Source organism: Zonotrichia albicollis, chromosome 3 (genome assembly GCF_047830755.1).
Source record: "Zonotrichia albicollis isolate bZonAlb1 chromosome 3, bZonAlb1.hap1, whole genome shotgun sequence".
NCBI classification, from domain to species: Eukaryota; Metazoa; Chordata; class Aves; order Passeriformes; family Passerellidae; genus Zonotrichia; species Zonotrichia albicollis.
In genome coordinates, this window is record NC_133821.1 from 40,867,850 (window position 1) to 40,891,890 (window position 24,041).

The window sequence follows — 24,041 nt, forward strand, 5'->3', positions numbered from 1 at the left end:
GTAAGCTTTCTTGTAGTAAGCATTTCTTCTGAAATAATGAAAAGTTCAGTGGGAGTTGTATTATTATTTAGAAATTCCTTCTGGTGTCTTACAAGACAGAATGTGAAGATGAAGCTTTCAGTTCTCTAATTTGGTCTATTAAGATAAGATCGTAAGATTCTGTGAGGGTAGTTACACATTGGAAAAGTCATCAAAGAAGTTTGCAGGATCTCTGTTCATGGAGTTTTCACAAGATGTCGGAACATAATCTGGTTCAGTTTTCACCAAACCTTGAGCAGTTTGAACCACACAGGCTTCCAAGGTCCCTTCCAACCAGAATGATTCTATGATTCTAAAACAGGACCTGAGGTAGAGTGAACAAAAAATAAATCTGGTTCTATGCACACAGACTACAGATTCTAGGCCTAAGTTTGTTTGCTTATCTTCAGTATATCTTTGAGTACATCTCTCTTTTGGCTCTAAAAAGCTGATAAAAAATTTAACTAAGATTAATACAGTGTTTAAAGTTCTGTAGGCTTCTTTCTTCTGGCCATGTCCAGTAGGTGTGTTGGGCAGCTTGACTAGTTTTGTTTCAGTCAAGGTTTTCTCCATGAAAGCTATCTGTAATAAAAAATTCTGTAACCCAATGAACTGTAAGCAACAAATGGAGCTCTTTTACATCTGTATTTATGTAAGTTTTTCAAGGTCAGACCTAGAGTAGAAATTTCTATCTAGCTGATTATGTAAAGGATAGGACAAGGGGTGAACAATGAAATAGCATGGCGAGTGTGATATCCAGCATTTCAGAACAACCTGCAGGTCTGGTAAAAAACTTCTGCCATTTATTTTTTGCTGAAATAGCTAGAGCAAATTAATTCATTCCTTCTTTGCTGAAAAATGTTTGCATATTTGAGATCAAAATAAATAATTACTTGGAACAAGTAGCTAATAATATGCTACAAATGTGCAGAGGTTGGATACAACTTGTCCAGATAAGAATCTTTTGGTTAAGTTGTAATTGCTTCTGGAAATGTCAAGATTGTCTCTTCTCAGTACACCCTACACTCTAAATCAGCCAACAGCTACCAGAACTTTCAAGCCCAGTGTCCTTTCCTTCACAGGTCATAGGAAAGAACTGAGCTATGAGAACTCCTTAAATACCCCTGTATTTCTTGTTCCTTCTTGAGCTGGTAACACAGCACAGACAGCCCAGCAGTTCTGCAGCCAGAACATGGGAGAAGCAGCAAAAGTATGCTTAGTGCATGGGAGAAGAAGCAAAAGCATGGGACAGGGGTGTGGCCAGTAGGGATAAGGGGTCCCAAAACCATAATCTGGTCCCTACAACTGCCCAAGTTGCCCATGGCCCTAATCTAATACACATACCAGAACACAGAACAACATCAAAATGAATCTTCTTAAAGAATGACATTCCTGGTGACATTAAATTCTATAGTTTTAGTTTCAGAAATTTTCTGGAAAATTCATACATCATACCAACATGTAAAAAAGCATTTAGGAAGCTGTTTTAGAGGACCAGTGGAGTAGCCATGTGGGAGAGTCAAAACTAAACTTCCTCTTTTTTCTTTATTCTACACTTAACTGAGGTGGGGTCTTAGCACATCTCTTTGCTATTTGCATTGAAAAAAAATCAGATCCATGATAGAGGAGCTTCAGCCCAACATATTTTGTTTTATTTGAGCCAAGAGTTAAACAAAATAATCTATAGTGCAACCTCATGCTCATAATATAATGATTTCACCAATAATGTTGTCTTTCCTTTCACTTTCCATCTCCTCTACTCTCTTGCAGATGAAAGTAGCAAAAGATAAAGTTGTTCAGACTTGTACAGCCATATACATTTTTTTGGTTAGTATTCACTTCTTGAATCAAGCTCAAAACCTCATTTATTGTCTAACTTGAAAAACATCAGTTTCATGGCCCATCTATACCTATACACAGCTGAAACAGAAGCAGTTAAGGATAAGCATGTATGCTTATTTTTCCTCAATATTCTTTCAAATGACATTGCTATAAATTTAGCATACAGTCCAGAATAAATGCTTATGTGCATTGTCACAAGCATTTGTACTGACAACCACAGCACAGTTCTAGGTTTACAAACAGTTCAATGCAGAATGCAGGTAAAACACCCCTTTACTTTTAGAAAACACTGGGTCTATTGAATTAATCCCACAGCTGCTATGTGCATTGCATTCCTAAATGTGGTCTGCAAGCACAGACTTTGCTGCCCATGCCTGTGTATGTTGTTCATGCCCAGTAATCTGTGACACTCATTGTGACTGCACCTTTAGCACCTTTAGGTGTGTCTTATTCTTAGGAAAGTTGTGCTATATTATTCTCAGTCAAATCCTTCTCTTGAGTAGGCATTATTTTACAAAAGTTGTGCTGCTTATTGAACTGCAGTCTGGATATTGGTGGTGGAGTATTCCTAATGTCTCATGACAAAGCTTAGAGAAGAGATATTTGTTTTTCCATGAAAGCTCTTGGATTTTGTAGAAATTAATGTTTACAAAACTTCAAAGCTTATGGATGACAAATCACACCCCTTCTTGGGAGGCAGAGAAATATCATTCAAACATATCAGGTATGATTTAATCTAATATTATGAACAAGATAAATTATGCAAGAGGATTCACATGTAATCAAATGGTAAAAAGTATTTTTTAAGTTTAGGCAAGAATTTGTAGGGGGTTCCTGGCTAAGACCCAGCTATGTTACTTCTTCACTAAATTAACTGGCATGTATGGAACATATTAAACTTGAAGCTGTTTTGTTGTTTTTGTTTGGGTTTTTTTTCCCCTAGTTTACTTTAATTGTATATTTGGAAAGCAACAAGGAATTTTTAGCCATTATGGTTTTAGAAGCTTGCATGCCTTAAGTGCAGCTGACATGAAGGTAACACCTCCTGTTTTGTATGCCATGTATTTTCAGGAAGAAAAATATAGATTACTAGCTTCAAAGAAGAAACTTTAGGGAATTAAAGTGTGACTATTTAGGTAAAACAGCTCATTGAGATGGGGAAAATAGCTCTGTTTGCCAGGTGTACATTGGAAGTTAGTTTGAGCCAGTATTAAGCCAGTAAAACAGTAAGCAATGCAATGTTACCAAAAAACCAACAAAACAAACAAAAATCAAAAAAGGCAGCATACCAATGGACCCTTTCACTAAATTCAGTTATCAAAATCAACAAAAATACACATCCTTAATCCTCTGCACATCCATTAACTTTTAAAATGTTGAAAACAGGACAGTGTGTTTCAGTGTGTTCTATGACAAACTGGCTGAAAATTTTAAAAATCTATTACATTAAGGTTAAGTCAATTGCTCTAAACCCACAGTATAAACTCATCCAGACATTTGGGTATTTTAATCTTCTCCTGAGTTACATTGTGCCTACTCATCTTTGCTTTTGTATAAGGTACACAGATAGTGCCCAGTGACAAACATAAGCTGACATGGCCCTAGGGAAATATAAAGAAAAAGATGAGAATTACTTGTAAGATGATCCTGAATAATGATAGACAGATATTCCTTCTAAAAAACAATCCGCTTACAACATATGTTCCATTTTGAAAGTACTAATGCTTGAGTTTGCCAAAAGCTGCAAAGCTGATAAATAATGCAGTAAATATATTAATGGGATACTAAAGTCAATTCTAAATTTGGTTACTTCAAGTGACTATAAATTAAAGCAGATAAACACAAGACTATCCAGTGAAAAAAATGAAAATATTTGACTGCAAAAGTACAGCTGGAGGGCAAGACACAATGTTATTTGAGGCACAAGACAATAAATCCCTAGGAGTTTGACTTCCAGGACACAGTCAGGTTGAGAAATGTATGAGCACCCCAGAGAGTATAAAGTTCAAGGTCACAGAGAGTTTCTTGCAAAATTTTCTGACTGTAGACAAGAATCTGCCAGAGAACTACAGATTGTTGCCAGTTTGCAGTAAACTACGGTGATAACGCTTGGTATCATTGTAGAAATAGTGTGTTGCATCCATGCTTTCCACATGGCTTTGAAATTGTGATCCAGTTAGCAGGTGCTACAATTTCTCTCTGGTACTTTGTGATTTGATCATGTGGAATGTGCTGTAAAATTTACTATTTCCTGTACTCCAAAATGGGGCCATTTCATTAGAATAAAATAATTATATCTTAAAATGCCTCTTAAAGTCTTCTTTATGGGAGAAAAAGCACCAAAAATTACAAACTCTTATCATATGAACTGTCACCTCATGCAGAGCTCACCTTCATCTCTATGTGGGCAGCTGGTATCAGTTGTATCCTGTGCTCACTTCACCAAATGGGTTGGATATGAAGATGAAGCAAAAACAGATGAAGCAAAACCAGTTAGTCTTAAAGTAAGCATCAAATTTGCCAGCTATTTGCCTACCAAGTGTAGCACTGCCAGTCTCTTCTTTACATCTTAGGACTCAGTATTCTTAAAAAAGGCTTCATGACTTAGGATTCATAATTTTTGCCACTCAGCTCTATGTGCAATATGTTAATGTAAAGAAACTAGTATTCTTTATCAGTACATTGCTGACTGCTGCCAAAATAGTTCTCTTGTACAGAACTGGATGCCAACAGATGCCCCTAGTGTACACAGACCCAATGTCTTCCTAAGCATGCATGTCATACCTCCCTGCACCCCTGAAACCTGGGGCTGCATTATCCAGGATTAAATTGCAGCAACTGCATTCGTTGCCCAGGAGAAGTCACTGGGGCATGAAAAGTGCATGTGGTATTACACTCCAACTGAATGAAATCATCTCAGCTGATGCACTAAAAGCCTAGATCTAAACTGTGCAGCTGAGTTTCATATGACAAACTGTCAAACAATGAATTAAAAGTCAATCCTGACTGAACAAAGCAGATACCACTTTGTGTTCTGTGCAGTTGCAGAAATTATATTTGATAGTTAATATTTTAGCAGTAGTACCTCTACTACATCTTTTAATGTATTGCAAGTTTTTTCATGCATGTGGGCAAAACTGATGTCATGATTTTTCAGTGCTTCATAACCTCAGTATACTTGGTATACGTGTGGTTAATATATATTTTCTGTTTCTACATGGGAAGATAGATTTATACAATAAACTATTTAGAGGAAAAAAAGCTGTGGCCAAAAGAATTTTTTTCTTAGGTGTCTAAATTGAATTTGTGAGTAAATAGTATGCTTTTTATGTTTTACAGTCTATTCATTCTGTGTCCCCCTAACATTATTATAAAATGGCTGAGCCTATGTACTGAAAAATGCTAACATTAGATATGAGATACAGTGAGCCAGTAACCTTTGCCTTAGCTTCCTTTCTTCAGCTGTAGCTGAAATTGCCTGGACTGGTAAGAGGAGAGGGATGTGAGGCAGCAGAGGCCATGGGGCAGAAAGAGGCCACTGCAGGGATTCATCAGGAAAGGTAAAGAGGAGGAGAAGGGAGAACAGAACTAGCAGGGAATGAGGAGAAGGCAGAAGTAGCAGGAAACATAAGGGCTGAAATACCATCCACCAGACTTTAGGTGTCTTTTTGCTTGGAACATCAGGAAAGAGCCATGATCCCTTGTATATATTACAGTAGGTATATTCCAAAGGTCTAGTCTTTAGAGCAGAATGTTGTTCAGTTCACAAACATATTGCTGCAATGAGCAGACATGAGAAGAAACTGAAATGGACATTACAACAGCTTGGGAAAAGACACTGGAGAACTTACAAAGCAGCGCCCTGGCAGGCATGCCCTGGACTTAACTTACTACTGGACTTCACCTGGCACTGCAATCAGATCTCTTGATCAGATCTCTTCTGCTTTTGTGACCCAATCTCAGTGATGTGCACAGGGATATGTAAGTTTTAGCCATTTATCTGATGTTTTTTTTGCTGCTGGGGCCACACCAGCCTGCAGTATACTGATCTCTTTCCATTCACAAAACTCTGCTGCTCACCTTGTCTACAGCTGTGCTTCTGCCTTTCATCACCAGCTAGGGGTAATGGGCAGATGTGCATTCATGGGTGAGGATGCTGCACCCTGTTTATGATAAAGGTTTTCATCTCATACAAAAGGCTTTATTATTATTTCTGAAGGTAAATGCAACCAAAAAAATCCCATCTGCAGCACGTAATCAGCAGAAAGAAAACAATTCTCTTGCTGTTTTTATATACAAGTGACAAAATTTTGCCTAAGTTTGGCTGACCTTTCAGAGCTAATATAAAAATATTTTTCCAAGTACTAGATGTCCTAATAAACCAAGGAAGGAAAGCTATACTCTGGCTTGTATCATTGTGTAACAACAGCAGAATTTGGTGATGTTTTCATGTAGGGAAGTCCTCACTTCAGAAACAGCATTAACATTTTAAGATGTTACTTTCTTCCACCCTGTGTAATTTCCCTTCATTATAAGCTGCTAGAGCTGCTGCCTCCTGAATTCAGTCACAGTCACAGGTTGTGCAAATAGGACAAATGTACTTCAGCATGCTCAGGAGAGTCCCCTTTAACCTGAAATTGGCTCGCACTAGGTCTGGCTGGAATATTCTTAGAACAGAACAAGGATTCTCACATGGTCTGTGAGCATGGCTCACTTGAGAGTCAGTAACTCCCTAAATCATTTCAGTTTGTTCCACAAGAGCACATTTCCCTCAAGCCTGGCTGCTGTGTGTTCATGAAGTTCAGAAAAGCATGAGGCTTCAGGAGCTCTGCAATGAGAGTCCCCCCACCAGTTCCATCTGCAGCTGTGCTTTCCCACATTATGCCTTCTCCTGGGGATGATATGTGAGAAATCAGAAAATCCTCATCCCTTGTAATCACGGAAAGATTTGCTCCTTTCCATAAAGGTTCTGGCACAGTTATGATGACCTTTTTGTTATCTGTTAAGTTCAGGTATAACTTACACAATGTCACTGTTGTATCATCTCCTCCACCTCTTGTCTCGTTTATTCACTTTAACATTTCAAGCAGTTTATCTTTTAAAGGTACTTTCCCCACCACAAATGTATTCACCCTATCCGTCTTTGTTATCACACACAGCAAGACCTTTCAATGTATGAAATGAGACTCGTGCATGGGCTTTGCTCACCTTGACTGTCTGTATTACCATGCTTTAGCTAAGTAATGAAATAAAATGCTTTTCAACATCATCTGTATTAAGCTGTAGGGTGCTACTACAAAAGATTAATGGTTTCAGAAGGTGTGCTGACAGGCAGAGAGGGGTCACTGCTGCCCTCTTGTTCCAGACAGAATTCCTCTCCTTGAAGAGAGGGTGCACTCCTCAGGCCTTGTGACAGACTGACATAGGATTTATTTTCTTTGCAGAAATAAGAGTTGGGGTGGAAACTTGTGTGTATTGTACAGCAAATCTTTTGGTTTTTAAAAAGTTTTCCTTGAGTTAAAAAGGTCAAACATATTTTCTTGGGAACGTAAACCTCTTCTCATTCATCCCAGAAACAGAAACTGTTGTAACATTAGTAGGTAATTTTACATTTCCTTTCACTACTGAACATATAAACTGTGATGGACAGACTGTTTCACAATCTCTCAGAATAAGCAGATTGTGTATTGCATGTTAACTACTTCTGTTACAGGATAGGGAAATCATAAGCTGCTAACTTAGGCTACTCCTAAGGTATTTCCTTAGTTATCCTTTACCTTGAAAATTTTCTCACATAGGATATAAAGGGATATTTTCCTTATATATACTAATATAAGTATATATATATATATATATATATATATATATATATATATATATATAAAAAATATTTTCTCACATATATAAGGATATTTTCCTTACATATACTAATTTATTGCTTTCCAAATTTCTCTTTCAAGAACTACTGATGTCTCTTCTTTTTGCAACAGCTTCTGGTCCTTTTTTGTTGCCAAAACCATTGCAAAAAGTGGTTGAACACATTTGATAGTGTTTTATGCCAAATATTAATGTTTAACTTGTTTTTATTTATAGCTAAAATTATTGTTCCAATCTTTAATGATGAAAAACCCAGTTATAAGCAATTTGATTCAAATTACTATTTATTGATTATGTCCTCTACTAAGGCCTAAATAGGGAATTTGAAGAAGCATTTCCAGAAGAGAGAAATGGTAATCACCCCAATTTCATTAACTGCCTCTTAAAAGCTAGTTTTTATTCTAATCAGAAGTTGCTTCTTTGGACACCATATAGTCATTGCTAAAATCTGATTTACCCTGTAGCTGTTTTAAATCCTTCTGAAGAACCAATGTTTGATCCAGTGGAAGAGAATCTTCGAATGCAAATTGAAGAAGAAAAAAAAAGGTACTACTTTTGCCTCAGATTTCTACCATCCTTCAGAAGATAAATTATACTGATAGTATATTCCAATTACAATTCTATGCACACAGTTACCCTCAGGGTTTTCTCTGACATTTTAAAAATATCAGCTTTGTGGTTCACTAATAGTTCTGAATTTGTGTATGTGCTGTTGGTTTGTCTGTCAGATGCCACAGTAGATGAGAGAGCTAAAATTTATGCTTGAGCTAAAGGTTAAAAATAAATAAAAACAGCTTAATGTCCTCCCTGAGGATTAGTGTTTGCAACTTGTTGTTTGAATCCAAATGTATTGTGAGCCTTTTGGGTCGATTCAGAAAAGTCCTGCCTTTCTTGGCCTAAAGAAAGCCTTTAGGTTATGCAGAACTCACTAAGTGTAAATAATATGCAGATTACACATTGGTTAACCAATCCTTGCGAGGAGGATTAAAAAAATAGATACAAGGATATCAGTATGAAGTATTTTGCTAGCATTTGTTATTCACAATCTCTGAGGAAACTTCTGGCTCTTTCATATTCCTGGTAAATCTCCTAGTGTCTAATAGCCAAGAGGGTAATGAAGATTTCATCTGACAGGGGAACCAGTCTCAGCTCCTATCTGAATCCCTGATACCAGTTATTTGTTAATGGTAACATGTTGAGAATTCACAAGAAATAATTTCCATAGTTGATTGAACCCATATTTTAACTGTTAATCAATGTTGATCCCACTTGAATTTCACTAACTTCTTTATGAAATAAAGGGTTTGTGGAATAAGTTTCTTGCACTTACTGTCCTGTGAAGCTTTTGTAAAATATGAGATGTTTCCTTCTACCATCTGTCTGTGTCCTCTGCATCTTTGATTATTATCCATTATTTTATAGCTTAAATCTCTAACAGTTCTAGCTAGGATTTACCTTTGTTCAGATATATGTTGGAAAATCTGTAATACACCTTCTTCTTCTCACATTAGCTATAAAGCAGTGTACAGTCGTTTCAAAGGACTGAAGGTAGAGATTGAGCACCTGCAGCTTCTTATGGAAAAAGTGAAGATGAAGGTGCAAAAAGACTTTGAAGTCTGGTGGTCTGAAGAAGCAAAAAAATTCCAGGTATGAAATAATTTTGTATTTCTTCCATTTTCGTGTAAATATAACATCTTCAATAATTTCTTTAAGAAGTAGTTAATTGACTAGACAGAAAGGAGTACGAAGGAAGGAATTCAGGGTCTGGTTCACCTGTACTTATGCCAAAGTGAGCTGGACAAAGGGAATGTGAACTATACTTGTGTGAAGCTAAAAAAAAGATCAAACAAACCCATTTTTTTCCTGCTCTATTTTCTTTTTGATGTTCTCCCAAACAACTTGATTAGTAGGGAAGTATGGGCCCAAAATGGTAACAACTCTGAAAGAATATTATCAGATTGCAAAAAATAATCTTTTTTACTTCTAGCAAAAATAGTTTTTATAATTTCTTCAGCATATTTTGCAGCAAATATAGTTACTTTTTAGCTTCCTTTGCTTGCAAAGACTCCAGTAACTTTTCAGCTTCCCATCAGCTCCCATCACAGTGTTTCCTCACTCTCTAGCTGAAGTCCACCAGTGTTTAAGCACAGAGTGCACTAATGCAATGACTTGTGTAAAAATGAACTAAAGACCTGTCATTTTAACCAGTGTATTGAAAGTTCATAACACAATCAGTCTGAAAACTACACTCTACTGAAACAACCTAGCTTTCTGGTGCTCCCCTTCTGACACTTTTTTAATGGCTTCGAGTAGTGACACAGCAACTCACAGCAAAGCTTGGCCATGAAACGTACATCAGCCTCATGAAAAAGAATGCTGAGTGCAGTCTATCCCATATCATTTATTATTAACTGGAAGAGAAGATTTACTCCTTGAGGAAAAGTTGTTATAAAGAAAGAAAGTTTTAGCTTATATTTGGTTAATTCTCATGAGTGTAGATTTAAACCATATTTTTAAGAAAACAGCCTAAAATAAATACAGAACTTAACACTGGGAACTTAGTTATCCATACATTGCCATCTAAGCAGCCTAACTGCAAGTTATCCTGACCAAATACTTTTCCAGTTAAAATCCCTAACCATACAGGTGTCAAAGAAGGTGACGTTTTAGTCACCCTCCTGTTTAAATATTTAGGCTTTTCAAAGCACTGCAAGTAATACTCTTGAATATACAGCAGCACATTTTTCTCCATCCCTTAAAAGGAGAGTTCCACAGTTCAACCTCTCATGATTCATCAATAGAAGATTAGAGAACTGGAAAACATAATTGGGATTGATTTCTTAGATCTTGACCTATCTATACATCTGAGCTCCCTTAGAAACTGAAATCAGTGAACATATGCTATAACATATTAAAAACCTGTAACTTGATCTTAAAAATACTTGAACCAACCCTAAAAACTTTTCTCTTTGTTCAGAAGTGTTTGTGCAAGTGGAGAAAATACTGTGTGATTCAGGCTCTGTGTTTTCTGAATGAGTCATTGCTTACCTTGTTATTGCTGAAATTTATAGGCCAATATGAAGCACTTTAAAAAAATCCTAGCCTGATCATTTTGTTTTTCAATCTAAACCCAGGAGGAAAAGCCAGAGATGGTTGCCTCACCAAATACTGTCAATCCTGTTTATCCACAGCCTATCAGATCCTCACAGCACCTATCACCTATCAGGTAAATTGTTTCTTTTTCTTTTCCTTCCTTACATGGGAAAAAAATGCACTTTTAATAAAAGTGAAATTGTCCAGAATGCTTTTGTAAATACCACACCGAAACACTGTATTTTCAGTTGCAGCAGAAACAATTGTGTAAAAAATGAAATTTTATTATTCAGTTATTTGGAAGTCCTATTGAAGGTAGGACCTCAGTTCTTTTGACATGTTTGTCTTGGAACCTTGGAAACTTTTCTATAGGGGCCCCACAACAGCTAAAAAAGGTAGGCCTGTTAGCAGTCAGTTTTGTGAATGAGGAGACTGTATCTCCTTTGGGATGTATGGAGGGGACTTCAAAACAAAAAAAGATTTAAAAATTATTTCATACATATCCTAGATAGACTTGCTCCTGAAAAATGTCATAGTACTACATTTATGCAGCATATTATTCCACAATGATATTAGATTTGATATTGTAAGATGGGGATGTGTCATATACAGGAGAAAAATGTAATCATCTTAGTTGTTTCATCAACAGTCACCTCTGATTTTAAAACATCTAACTTAAATTTGTAGTAATAGGTTTTTCATAACCATCAGGGAAAGTAGTATGCAAGAAACCACATACCTGACTGTGCAGGTTTCCATATTCAAGGACAGTAAATGGAGGTGTTCTCTCCCCTTCCTTCCTTCTTTCTCCCTCCCTCTTCCTCTTTCCCTCCTTTCCTTTCTCTTGCTTTCTTTTTCTGCCTCTCCTCCTTGTTATGCAATTAACATTCCTCTGATGAGTGGCTTTACCTACATTTTTATGACAGTCATCTGCATAAATGATGTTTTACTGTTTTCTTAAAACTGTAAAATAACTTCAAAGTTTTATTTAACACTCTCATGTATCCATAGTAAATGCTCCATAATCAGTATAGAAAATGATAGACATAGTCCTCTAAAGTTTTCTGACAAGACATTTCCAGATCTCTCAAACTGATGAAAATCAACCCTAGTCTTCTCTACTTTGTTTTGGTTCTTTTCCAGTGTCCTCTCAAGACTTAGGCATTAATCACTTTGCTAAAATGGTTTTAGGCCTAATTTGTGCTGTTCATCTCTGGTCTAAGGCTGAAGGTTACTTGTCCCAGGGAAAAGCTCACAGACCAGAACATGAGAGCATTTTTGGTCCAGTTTAGCACAAATTCAGCCAAATTAGCTCAAGCAATTAGTGTAAACATAACATCTTCAATAATTTCTTTAAGAAGTAGTTAATTGACTAGACAGAAGGAAGGAATTCAGGGTCTGGTTCACCTGTACTTATGTACTTATGAAAGCCGCAATGGCTTTCATTTAAGGAATTTTTCCATGACTGTCACTCTCTACACTGTCCTTTGAACTAAGCATCTCTTGCACAACCCCTCTGCCCCATTGATCTTGGGAACAACAAATTTCAGTTGGTGTGCTGATGCATTGCTCAGAGAGCAATGCCTTTCTCATTCTAATTAAAAATTCTTGAACTAAAAAGAGCATGTGGTAATGCCCAGGCACTTTCTAGTGCAATGGGGAACTGGCCTCCAGCAGTGGTGAATCCTCCTTTCCCTACCCTGGCTCAGAAACAAAATTGCATAACTGATTTCTTTATGTTTTTTTAAGCTTTTCTATCAAATGCCTTTACTGTTCATGTTTATTACTGGAGGACAAGTCTAAGGAAAGTCCATCTGGCATTTTGACTAGAATAGAGAAAGGTGCATGGTTGCTTTCAGCTGCCAAGCTTACTTCAGAGTCCTGTACTGCCCCACGATTCCCTGCAAAAAGCACATGTTCTTTACAGCGAACAGTTTTCTCTGTGTCTAAGTAATGGCCATATTGACTGAGGCTGACTGGATGATCCTTGCATAAATATCACAGACACAGAATATTTATCGTCTGGAACTAAAATTGTAGAGGGAGTTGGGATGAATGTAGTTTTATTTTCCCATCTCTATTAATATTCTTGCAATAATCTTTAAAAGTCAAGCACTCTTTCCTTCCTGTGGTTCTAGAAAGTTGATATTATTTTATGTTAGGCTGTTTAAACATATTTTACTCAGGTACATTTCTAGCCGCATGTATATGGAAGTAGAAACACTATTTCTGCTTTTTCTGAGGCAGGAGCTACAGGCTTAACCTCCCACTGTGCATGAAAATTTACTTTTTCCCCTACCCAAGTCAATAACATTTTAGAGTAATGGTTTCAAATTTCAGACTTTAAAAGAATAAAATAGTAGAATATTTATTTCCCAGGGATTTCTTTGGCCCCAGTTGTCACAGCAACTTTACTTACCACTTTCCATAATTGTGTAGAATGAATCTAGGCTACAGGCATTTATTTTCCTGAGACACAAATGGCTCTTTTTTTCTAACCTGTTTAAAAATCAGCCATCTCTCTTTGGAATGATATTGCTGTCTTCACCCAGCAGAATAACCAGCCACCATAGCAAAAGCTGACATAAATTATGTTTGATATAATGTGGTGTAAATAAAACCTGTTTCCAAGATGGAATTCAGTTAACAGGTGTGTTCAATAAGTATAAGATCTAAAACTATGTACGCTAAATTCTAAGACTGCTATTGACAGAGTAAGCATGCAGTAAAACCATTCAGACAAACTCCTGAATGGGAATGGATGTAAATACAATCTTCAGGCTAGCAAAAATAATTTATATAACTCAGCATGCAAAAGACACAGGTGTATTCCTAATCTTTGTGTGTTTGAACAAGGTCTTTTGATCATGTTCTAGTGTATGACTTGTGTGTATTGTTATTGTTTGACACACCTAATATGTCATGTTTCCAGAGAAAATTAAGCCTTGGGAAGGCTCAAATTTTATTTTATACTAAGTTAATTTATAACTATAATAACAGAGAAGGGAGGCTGGTAATCCTTTTGAGGCTTAAGAAGGATACACACACCTAAAAGGCACTTGATCCATGGCCAAATATGTCTCTTTTTTCAGTTGAAAAAATGGCTGAATTGTTAAAGTGTCGAAATGGGTCTATGTTAATAAAAGAGTTGAATAGTAACCATTTCTGCCTCAGTCAGTGAGATCTGAAAGCTGTGGTGCTGCCTGAACTCACACTGTATATATGTTTATGTCTCTTAATGGATTCCTGTCAAGTCTGCAAGAAGTCTGAAAATACACATTGGGCTCAGGATTCCTTATGTGCTCCACACATTCAGAATTCAAACACAGCCTTTTGTTCTTCCTCATACAGTCTCTTCCACAATGGCTTTCATTTAAGGAATTTATCAGATCCTCGTCTATTCAAATTGCTTCTCTCACTGAACATTTTGTTTCAGTAGTGTTGAACAGTTCTTGTATTCCCTTTGAATCATATAAATTTTGGATAGTTATTAAAATCTTAGAAAAATTTTGGATTTTTTTCCTCCTCCTAGAATGAATGCATTCCTTTTTATCTCAGTCAAATCTTTCTTAACCTCACTCATTTCCTTTTACTGCATCTCATTTGTCCTATTCCAGAAAGCCCCACAGTATGTTCAACCTCAGACTCCTCGGCTGTTCTGTTTCTTATTCAAAGTGTTCCTGGCACTTTAAATTCCCTTGGAACCATTTTCAAATAAATCTTCATGTTGTCTGATGACTCTGAGCATCAGATTTTTTAACAATGACTGTCCTGGATTGCAACAGTTACTCCCTATATTAATGTTGCATGAAACAAAGTCAATGTTTACATATTTTACAGCATTTTCTGTCTGATCATTTGTTATTCCTGCCAATTTTCTGCAGCGTTGCATAATGATAAAAACATAATCTGGGAATAACATCATCAATTAGTGACATTTCAAAGGTTTTCATGTTCTTTGGTAACAACTGGAACAATACATCTATGAATTTGCAAGTTAGGCCAAATTTAATTTTGTAGCCAGCTACTAAAATGCTTAGCTTTTAGCAGCTTGAATCTTTCCTGTCTGTACACTGAACATCTGTTCCCCTCATGTCCAAAACTCAGATAATTGGACAACTACAGCTGAGGGTTTTTTAACATTACAGAGGTTGCACAACTTCAAATTTTCAATTTCCATTTTAATCTACGTGATTTGCCATTATTTTTCAGCTGGCAAATTATGCACCCATACCACGACATGCATCATCTCTGCAGCTCCTGTACCCTGTGTACTTGATGGAGCTGATCAGTGTATGGGTCAGTTGACTCTGCTCCTTGGGTTCCTGCAGCAAGGGAAACTCTGCTGCAACCCTGTGTTCATCTCTATGACCCCTGCCCCATGCCTGGCTGAGAAATATACCCTCAACAGAGGATTCTCCCCCTGAAACTGCCCCAGAAAAGAAAGTTATCCACTGGGGGAAACATCAGGTACCAGGTTATAAAAACAAACAGACATATAAAGTTGACAGACTATCTTTAATCTCCAGAAAAAGTAGGAATTTTACTGAAGTTGTCAGGAAACAGTCTTTGAGATTTCTTAAATTCAACTCATGGAAAAATGAGATAGATTGAGAATGAAAATGGGAATCATACACTGTCAAAACAAGCTGAAAAATGTTAGAGGTTAAAGCTTGGGTGACAGACACAGGACTTACATACCTTGTACATCTACCCAAACCCAAAATGTGATCCAGAAATGCCTGTTTGCACATTAGAGAAATGTTGAATGGCTCCTCTAGAGATCTCTGGATCAACCCGTTGCTTGAAGAAGACTTTTATCACACTAAAGTGTGTCAGGCATGGTTTTGTTTGGCTTTGTTGGAGCCTCCTGAGATGTCTAGTCCTTCCTGCTGGTCACACAGAAAGGGGTATTATTATCTCCACCCCATGCTGGCATAATGACTTGCCATTAAATCTAAAGCATTACTAGAACATTTCTCAATTTTTTGCATTACTATAACAGCATCTAACACTCAGATGAATAAGGAGGGTCCTGACTTCTAAGAACAGGTTAGGAACAAGTTGTATCTGAATGTACAAACCACTGCACAGCAGAATTACACTCTTTTGTCCCCTTATGATTCAACTTATCTTGCAATGTCAGTATCAGAGCTTCAGTATGAAGGATTCAAGTTATCCCCATACTGACTATCCCTCAAGCCTAGGAATCAGAGAAATCTCTAGGATATAAGAGATGGATTTGAGTTGTGCCAAACTGATGGACTCATTTGTTTGATTGGCACACTAATTGCTAACCTCTTACATGGAAGCAGAACTTTGGGTCATTTAAAAAAATAGTTACAAGCTTCCTTATAAATTTCCCTAACTTGCAGGAGAACAGTTTGCATCCCACAATAAAAATGTCTGCTTGCAACCCCACAGGCACTGGATAGGAGATGAAGGTCCATCTCTAAGTGCAGTAACGTTAATTTCCTGATTTTGGGCATCATCCCACTCAGTCTAAGTGGATTTTTTAATATGGCTTTCCGTGAGTGCCAATTCTCCCAGAGCATGCTGAGTCAAGTTTTGCCATATTGTCCTTGGGTCCAGGAATATACTAGAAAGTGACATCCCTAGAGTTCTAACCATGCCACATCTTAGTATATAGGGTTTGGGTTTTTTTTAATCAGTCTAAATCCAAATCCCTTTCATATGGGGATTTAACAATTTTGGGCAATTTTTTTTTTTTTTTAACAATAGAAAAAAAAGAATTCAAATAGGTAAACTACTGCAACTTTAAAATACTTCAGCTGACTCACAGTATTTGTAAAATTATACATCTTGTGCATGGCAAAGAGAAAGCAAAGATGCTTATTTTAATTTTAAAAAAGTAATAAAAAAGAATCACATTAAGTCACATTACTTTATGTTTCTTGTAGGCTAAGAATAGAGTCAGGGATGGTTGCTATGGTTCAGTTGATGTGGAGCAATTTATTAAACCTCGGTTATGTGACTTAGATGCCTCAGTATCTCAGGGCACAGACACAGAGGCCTTTTAGAAAACTGAATTTAAAACACTAAATCACTTCATTTTTAAGAACTGCCAAATCGGTGGAAAAAATGTTCAGGAAATCCTAAAGCAGAATGACAATATAAGGTTCCCAGATATTGTTGAACCACATAGTAGCTAATAACATCACACATCCTTTCTAGCTCTTTTAATATGTAGATGTAATAAAGTACAGAATATTATTGACATTAAAGAAGATATTGCTTTAGTTGAATTAGGCAGGTGTGAATGGTGTGGAACTCGAGGAGTTAAAGAGCATTCAGCAAACCTGGAGCTGTTCAGCTGCAAATGACTTATACTCCTGGGCACAATATCTGCTGCAAAACTGAACCTGGCACAGTGTAACACAGTAAAATTTTAGTAATAAATTTCTTTCCCTTTTCAAGTTCTCTGCCAGAAATATCAATTCATCAGCCAACAATGAACAAACTACTGCAGAGTTAGAAAAGCAAGAACTTGCCAATCCTGCCATCTACTGGAAAAATCCTTACACTGAGTAATTTACTGTTTCCACTCTAAGATTGGCACCAGATCTGGCAGTATGTGCAACTCCCAAGAAAAGCAGAGAGTCTCTAGATATCCAGTGGTGGAAAACCGTCTCCCCAACAGTGAGCTTCCTTGATAATGATATCTGCAGAGGCAGGAATGCACAGCAGCTGTTTGCAATATATTTGGCTATCATCAACAAGCCCCATCCCAAAGTCCTCACTGAGTTTTTACCCAGTCTCTCGCTGATTTTGGTAACAACTTTGCCTGACTAAAGAAAGAATAGAAAATGAGCAAGGGCCTCACTTGGCTAATACTCAGTTTAAGAACTAAATATACCATTACAAACTGTACGTCATATATATCAAAGTGCTTTACAAGTCTGGCTTAGTAGGCAAATACTAAAAGTATATTTTTTGTGAAGGTATTTGTCATTCTTTCATAGCCACATTTTCTACAAAAACATAATCATCATATGGATTAAAATGAAAATCTTTCAGTAAACAAGTGTTTTACATAGATTTTAAATTTTGAAAAACAAAAGATGTTTTTCTATTCTACACTCATACATACTGAGTTAGTGTATGTATTAATATTGCCTACACAAGGGCTATTTTCTTTTATTTCCTTCTTTTTCCTTCATTTCTTCATTTCCCATTCAGTTTTGCAGACACCAGTAGAGAGAGCCCTAATGAAGATCCACCTGTGAAAAACAATTCAGTCACTTCTGGTAGCCCAACTTTAAAAACAAGGTAAGAACTATACCTTAGCTGCTCAGAGGAAAGAGCAAAGTACAAAATCATATAATGCCTTCACAATCCTCCATCCATCTATTCAAAAACAGTCTCCTTGAAATATAAAAATAAAAAAATTTATAAATTGCAGATTTTCCTCTAACTTCCAAACCAACTGCAGGCTGCCACATAGCTTTACACCAATCTGCTGCATCATCAGTATTACAAAGGTGGTTTCGTGTTTGGCCTGAAGCTTTTTCCTCGATAAATTTATGAATATTCATGACTGTGCCTTCCCAGCCTTCTCAGAGAAAGGAAATCTGAAAGAGCAAATAAAAACATTTGAAAATAAGATAAATCAGTGTGTATGTATTGAAGAATTGTAGAATGCAGAAACTAGGCAGAGATTTTTTCATACTTGTGATTTTATCTTTAAAATATTTTTAATCTCCCTCCCGCAAACTATTCTATTAAAATAAAAAGGCAACCGTTTCAGACTTGGCAAAGGTTATATGTCATGTTTTCTCAAAAGAGGAACTGCTTTGTGAAAATTAGCTTATCAAGTTAACAGAAACTACTAGGGTTTTGAGCCTCTCTGTTTATTCTACCATGTTTATTTCCAAGTTCTTTTCTCCTGCTGAAACATTACGCCAAGTCACTCTGCTTCCAGAAGTTACATTCTTATTGTGCTCAACAGTTCTGGCTATCAATGCCCTTAGAAAAATATGGTCAAATTACTGTTTTTCCAACTGCTTTAGTAAGAAGAAAGCACAAGGTTGTTTTTTTTCTTTCATTTTCCAAAACAATCCATTTCTAGAGTAGAAAAAAATCATGGAAAATGTCATCCCCCAAAACCTAATGCTTTAAATTGCATTTGGGTTTAAGAAAAGCAGAAGAAAAATAGAAGCTAAAATGGAATTTAGAGAGTACCTTCTCAATATACTGTGGGTTTTTATTTTTTGTATTGTTGCTAAGTAAATGAAAATCAATCAAGAACAGTCCCTTATTGGTGTTCTGTGATTACCTTGTAAATTACATAAAAAATAGGGTAGTTTTAAGTTCAGAGTAATTTCTTCTTTATTTTTCCATTTTGGCTCACTGGTTCAGCAACTGAGAACTTAATTAGTAGCACAAAGACAAGGATATTACACTGCTGCATAGGTCATAGAAACCACCTACTGCTGCAGTCAGTATGGAACAGTAAAAATAACTACAATTACAGAGGTATGATATGTAAAAACAAAAAAAAAATCCCTCCAGTTCCCCTTGTCCTTCTGTATTGTAATTTTTTGTTGCTGTATTTCTCCTCTCCCAATCTTTAAATAAGGTTAAAGATGCAGGTGAAAATTCTTAGCTTTCTCAACCGATTAGAACAGCTTCATTGTATTACATCATCTTACACCACCAGAGCATCTGTCAAAAACAGTCATAAGTCAATGATTTAACAGCATAGGTACATGAGTTCAGCTGGGCCTGGACATTCAGCAGCACAAAGGATTTGGTCTGTCAGGAGATGTCCTGTGGCATTCACATTTTCTGAAAAAATTCCTTCACTCAGGATTTTTCTCCTGGGAAGCTGAGAAACCTCAGAGAAAAGGAAAACAGTTCTTATCTCATTTGCTTCCCCCATGTTTTGCTCATGTGGAATGCGTTTGGAGATAGTTTACCCACAGATGATTGTTTCATTGGATTCTGGTGTCAGTTGTTTTGACTCATTGGCCAATTATGGCCAAGCTGTGTTGAGACTTTGGAAAGAGTCATGAGTTTTCATTATTATCTTTTCAGTATTTAGTATCTTTTCTGTATTCTTTAGTATAGTTTAGTACAGTATTCTTTAATGTAGTATAATAAAGTAATAAGTTAGACTTCTGAGAACATGGAGTCAGATGCATCATTCCTGCCTTCATTGGGGCACTTCCCTGCAAATTCAATAATGTCCTGAGTACCATGTGATTGTTTACTTCTGGGTATGAAAACTTAATTCCCCCACAGTAGGCAAAAATTCTATTGATCTGTTCAGATGTATAACAGCCTGAAGCAAGCAAACACATGGCATAGTCACATGCATCATTTCCTTGGTAAACTCACTCCATTAAGCTTTTTCACTTGGGAATTAAGTCTTTGACTCAGCACTAGAATATTTTTAACCATTTGTGAGAGGTCTATAGCTGATAAGCAAGTAGCCTTCCCATACTAAAGAGATGGTGGCTAATCTTAGGAATTTACATAAGACCATTAAGAAGTTCTGAGATTAATTCTCTGCTAAACTGTGCCATATTTAACAATGCATCTAAAAAATAAAATCCTTTATGATAAAAAAAGAGGAGAAAAATTAACTTACTCCCTTGAGTTCACAAGCATGCTTTCTTATTTCAGGACTCCACCAAGTTCAAGTACATCTATTCCTCTGACTGGAGACAGCCAGGCTGATGCTGACATCCTAGCTTTCATTAAAGCAAGACAGAACATCCTCCAGAAGAAAGGTAAATCCTGCCAAAATATAGAAAGCCAAACCAAAATCTCCAGTACAGCATTTTGAAGTCAAAATAGCTTTAGTCCACATTACACTGATGCAAGTGAAAACTGATTCTGGCTTCAGTTATATTACATTATGTTCTCATCCGTTCTGAACACTTGAGGTTCTTCACATGTATTTCTTAAGTGGCTCAATGCTGCAGTGAAAAACTGTGAAGGCTCTATGTTTTACTAAGCCACCATCAGTGAATGTCTGGGGCATACATGGCTGTGCAACCAGCACAGTATATTCTTTTACCCTTAAGCAAATGCATTTGAATGTGGTTCCTTGATGATCCAAATTTTTCTCTATAGATTTTCTTTAAACTGTGTGCCCTGGTTTTCATCTGGTACAAATTTAGTTGTAACAGTTGAAAGCAAATAAAGATAACTCAAATGATTGCACTGTACCCCTCACTCAGGAGGCCGACTGGCCCACTGTGCCTGGAAAAGAAAATATCCTTAACAGGTATTTCACTATGTCAAGGTCTAATGAAAATTTCTATGAGTATTTGTCATCGAATCAGGTACCAAGAGCAATCATAGGAAGGTAATAAAGTTCACTCTAGAGTGTAGATAAGTAAAATTGGCAGGAAGCAGAAAGCAATAAATAAACAATAGTGGCAGTCCAAGGTAACCTAAAATTTATTATGACAAAGAAAAATGACCTGTGCCTTTTTTTTTTTTCCCTGAATAATAGTTTTTAGTGGCAGCAACCAATTAGACAGAATATGAGCATGTTAGTGGTTACTGAAGCAATAACTTTCCATCAGCACTTCAGTGCTGACGACAGCATTTTTCAACAAGCTATCTGCACCTGGCAGATGGTGTTAGCATTGTCACAAAGTGGGGCTTTGGTATCACACTGCTTATCAGAAAACTGTCAGGTAAACACACACTGGCTGAAAAAAACAACCTCCCTACACTCATCCAAAGCAAACATTTAGCACACTTAGGCTTTGGGATCCCTTTTGTCTTTATTTAGAAAAGCTGTGGTCAGGTTTCTTTTGCAAATGAAATTAAACTGGATTTATAGGCAGCTCATCAAAAGAAAGTTAGAGGTAAATGTCTTACAACAAATATTTCAGGCCTTCAGAAGGCCCAAATCTAACTTCATGTGTGATGTAGAGTAATGTAATTAACAAGAGCATGTCTTATCCTATCATCATCTCCTAAATCACTCCATATCAAGAATGTCTCTCTCAAATGCCTTTTCCATCCTGATTGTTTTCAGCCAGTGGCTATCACCTGGCATCATCCATCAGTTTCAGAAGGGACTAGACATTATCAACATTGACAACTATTTAGACCCCAAGTCATAAACGGTATTCTTGTGGAACAAAGGACAGTCAACACTTTTAAAATTATTCTGAATTTCAGTCAGACAAAATGAGCTGCCCTAAGTAGATGAAAAAGAAATGGAGTATCATTTGATCTTCCTGGTAGTGCAGGGCTGGATGACTCAACAAATTGCCAAGTATAAGCAGGAGAATAAAAATGTAAAGAGGCTCTATCAGATCAGCAAACGTGTAGGGACCTGATGTGTCACAGACAAGAGACTGCTCAGCAGCAAATTCTGAGAAGGATTTGAAGTCAACCTAGCAGATAAAAAAAGGCTTTTCTTGCTTGTAAGGAAAGGCAAAACCTTCCAGATTTAAGGGATAGAGCCGCTCACAGCATGAACCATTGAGCAAATAAAGTTTGTAAATTCTAATTTAGCAAGATAAAGCAGGAGAACTAGAGGGTTTTCTTTTAGGGGACAGGGATGGGGGCTATGATGTCCCCATTCCCACCCCACAAAATAAAACTCTCAGATGTAGAGTTAGGTAGAGAGGAAAAGTAGAAGAAGAATGTAGTCTCACTTCAAACTTTGGGAGAAAAACACTGTGTCATCCATCATATAATTTTTCCTTGAGAAATTTCAAACATATGAAAAACAAGAGAAATTATTTGCCCAGAGCCATTAAGCTGAGTCAGACACTTCCACACAGAATCTAAGTGTGCTGAGTCCCCCTTCAGTGCTCTGTCACTTCCTTACCGAAGTTTCTTCAACTGAGATGTTCAACAATCCTTTCTACATTTGCATGCAAATGTATTCACTCTCTGCATGGCTGTTACACACACAGTGCCCTGCAGGAAGCATGAGGAAGCATAGGGTCAGCCAAGCCAAAGTCTGCTGGGCTTAAAAACTGTCAACATCCTTGCTGCTCTTTCCTTTATTGATCCTGACCCTTTCAAACTGTTGTATTAGTATCTTAGAAGCAAGCTGGGGGCCCTACTATACATTGCGGGGGAGGAATGTGTGCAGAAGCCAACAGAGTGGAAAATAAGTTTCCTAAATGGAAAGCATGGGAATGCTCAATTTCCTTAGTGACAGTAATGCAGGGGTGGGAATGAGAGGTCTCAGTAAAGGTTACCTCAGGGACTGTTGGTTATTACCATGTGCTTTCTAAACAGAGCAGAATTAAAGCAGGTACATTCAGAGGGTCTTGCTGGGATTGTGGCAGCACTGTAATCACTACACTGGAAAGCTTTTTAGAAAAGGGCTACTCGGCAAACATGCTTCTGATGCCATGTTCAGTGTTGGGGTAGAGAAATGAAAATGCAGCAGAGTAGATGAATTATTTTTGTGTCTTTAAAGATTTAAATTAAAGGATTTGTTTTTCTTTCTTCTATTTTGTCTTTCTGAAATTTGTTTTAAAACTGACAATGCAACCTGAAATGTAGTCTAATGTATTTTTTTATCTCCTTTCAGGTTTGGGGAACAAATGAAATTCTTGTCAGAGTCCAGTATTTCCTTTTAGAAACAGGGAGAGACCTTTATTCTTTCCCTTCCTCTTCTGTTTAGAAACAGGTACAAGTAAGTACTTCAGATGTACACGTTTAATTGTCTTTGACAGCAAAATCCATTTCTCTGACAATAGATATTTGAGTATTTGCACTCAGTATCTTCATCTTGCATGAAGATTAACAAAACTGAAACAACTAGTCAGGAGTTTGCCAAACATGTTTGTTTATGAGAATTCATTATACATTTCTAAATGTTAAAATTATCTAATGTATTAATGCTCTTATGCATCTTTAATCTGGGAAAGGTTTATTACTGCTGGTAGGGTTTTTTTGCATTGATTCACATGAGGCTTTGTTAATTATACCTATTGAACATCAAGAGATATCCATTCAATAACAGTGAATGGGTTACAAAATTCCATAAAATTTCATTTGAGATTTTTTCCCCCTCAAGGAATAACAATTTTCATATCAGATTATTAGAATATTGAGATCGCATTGTAATAAAGACCAAATGTATTTTAGAAAGTAATTCTAGAGCTCAAAATTTCCCAGCTGTTTTCTTTTTATTTGAATGGACTAAATGTTGTGCAGAATGGATTAAATGTTGTACAAAATGCATACTCTCCCAGAAT

General features: G+C 36.7%; 1 protein-coding gene across 5 annotated transcripts in view; it reads left to right on the forward strand.

The window, feature by feature from the left end:
• Positions 1-23,514, forward strand: part of KIF6 (kinesin family member 6) — a 156,570-nt gene extending 133,056 nt beyond the window's left edge. For all 5 annotated transcript variants that reach the window (XM_074537230.1, XM_074537229.1, XM_074537226.1 and 2 more), the window contains 6 exons: positions 8,202-8,283; positions 9,249-9,384; positions 10,872-10,963; positions 18,031-18,120; positions 20,479-20,585; positions 23,372-23,514. In XM_074537230.1, the coding sequence (XP_074393331.1) occupies positions 8,202-8,283; positions 9,249-9,384; positions 10,872-10,963; positions 18,031-18,120; positions 20,479-20,585; positions 23,372-23,388 (524 nt within the window). In that variant the 3' untranslated portion in view covers positions 23,389-23,514. The remainder of the gene's footprint in view (positions 1-8,201; positions 8,284-9,248; positions 9,385-10,871; positions 10,964-18,030; positions 18,121-20,478; positions 20,586-23,371) is intronic.
• Positions 23,515-24,041: the final 527 nt, after the last annotated feature.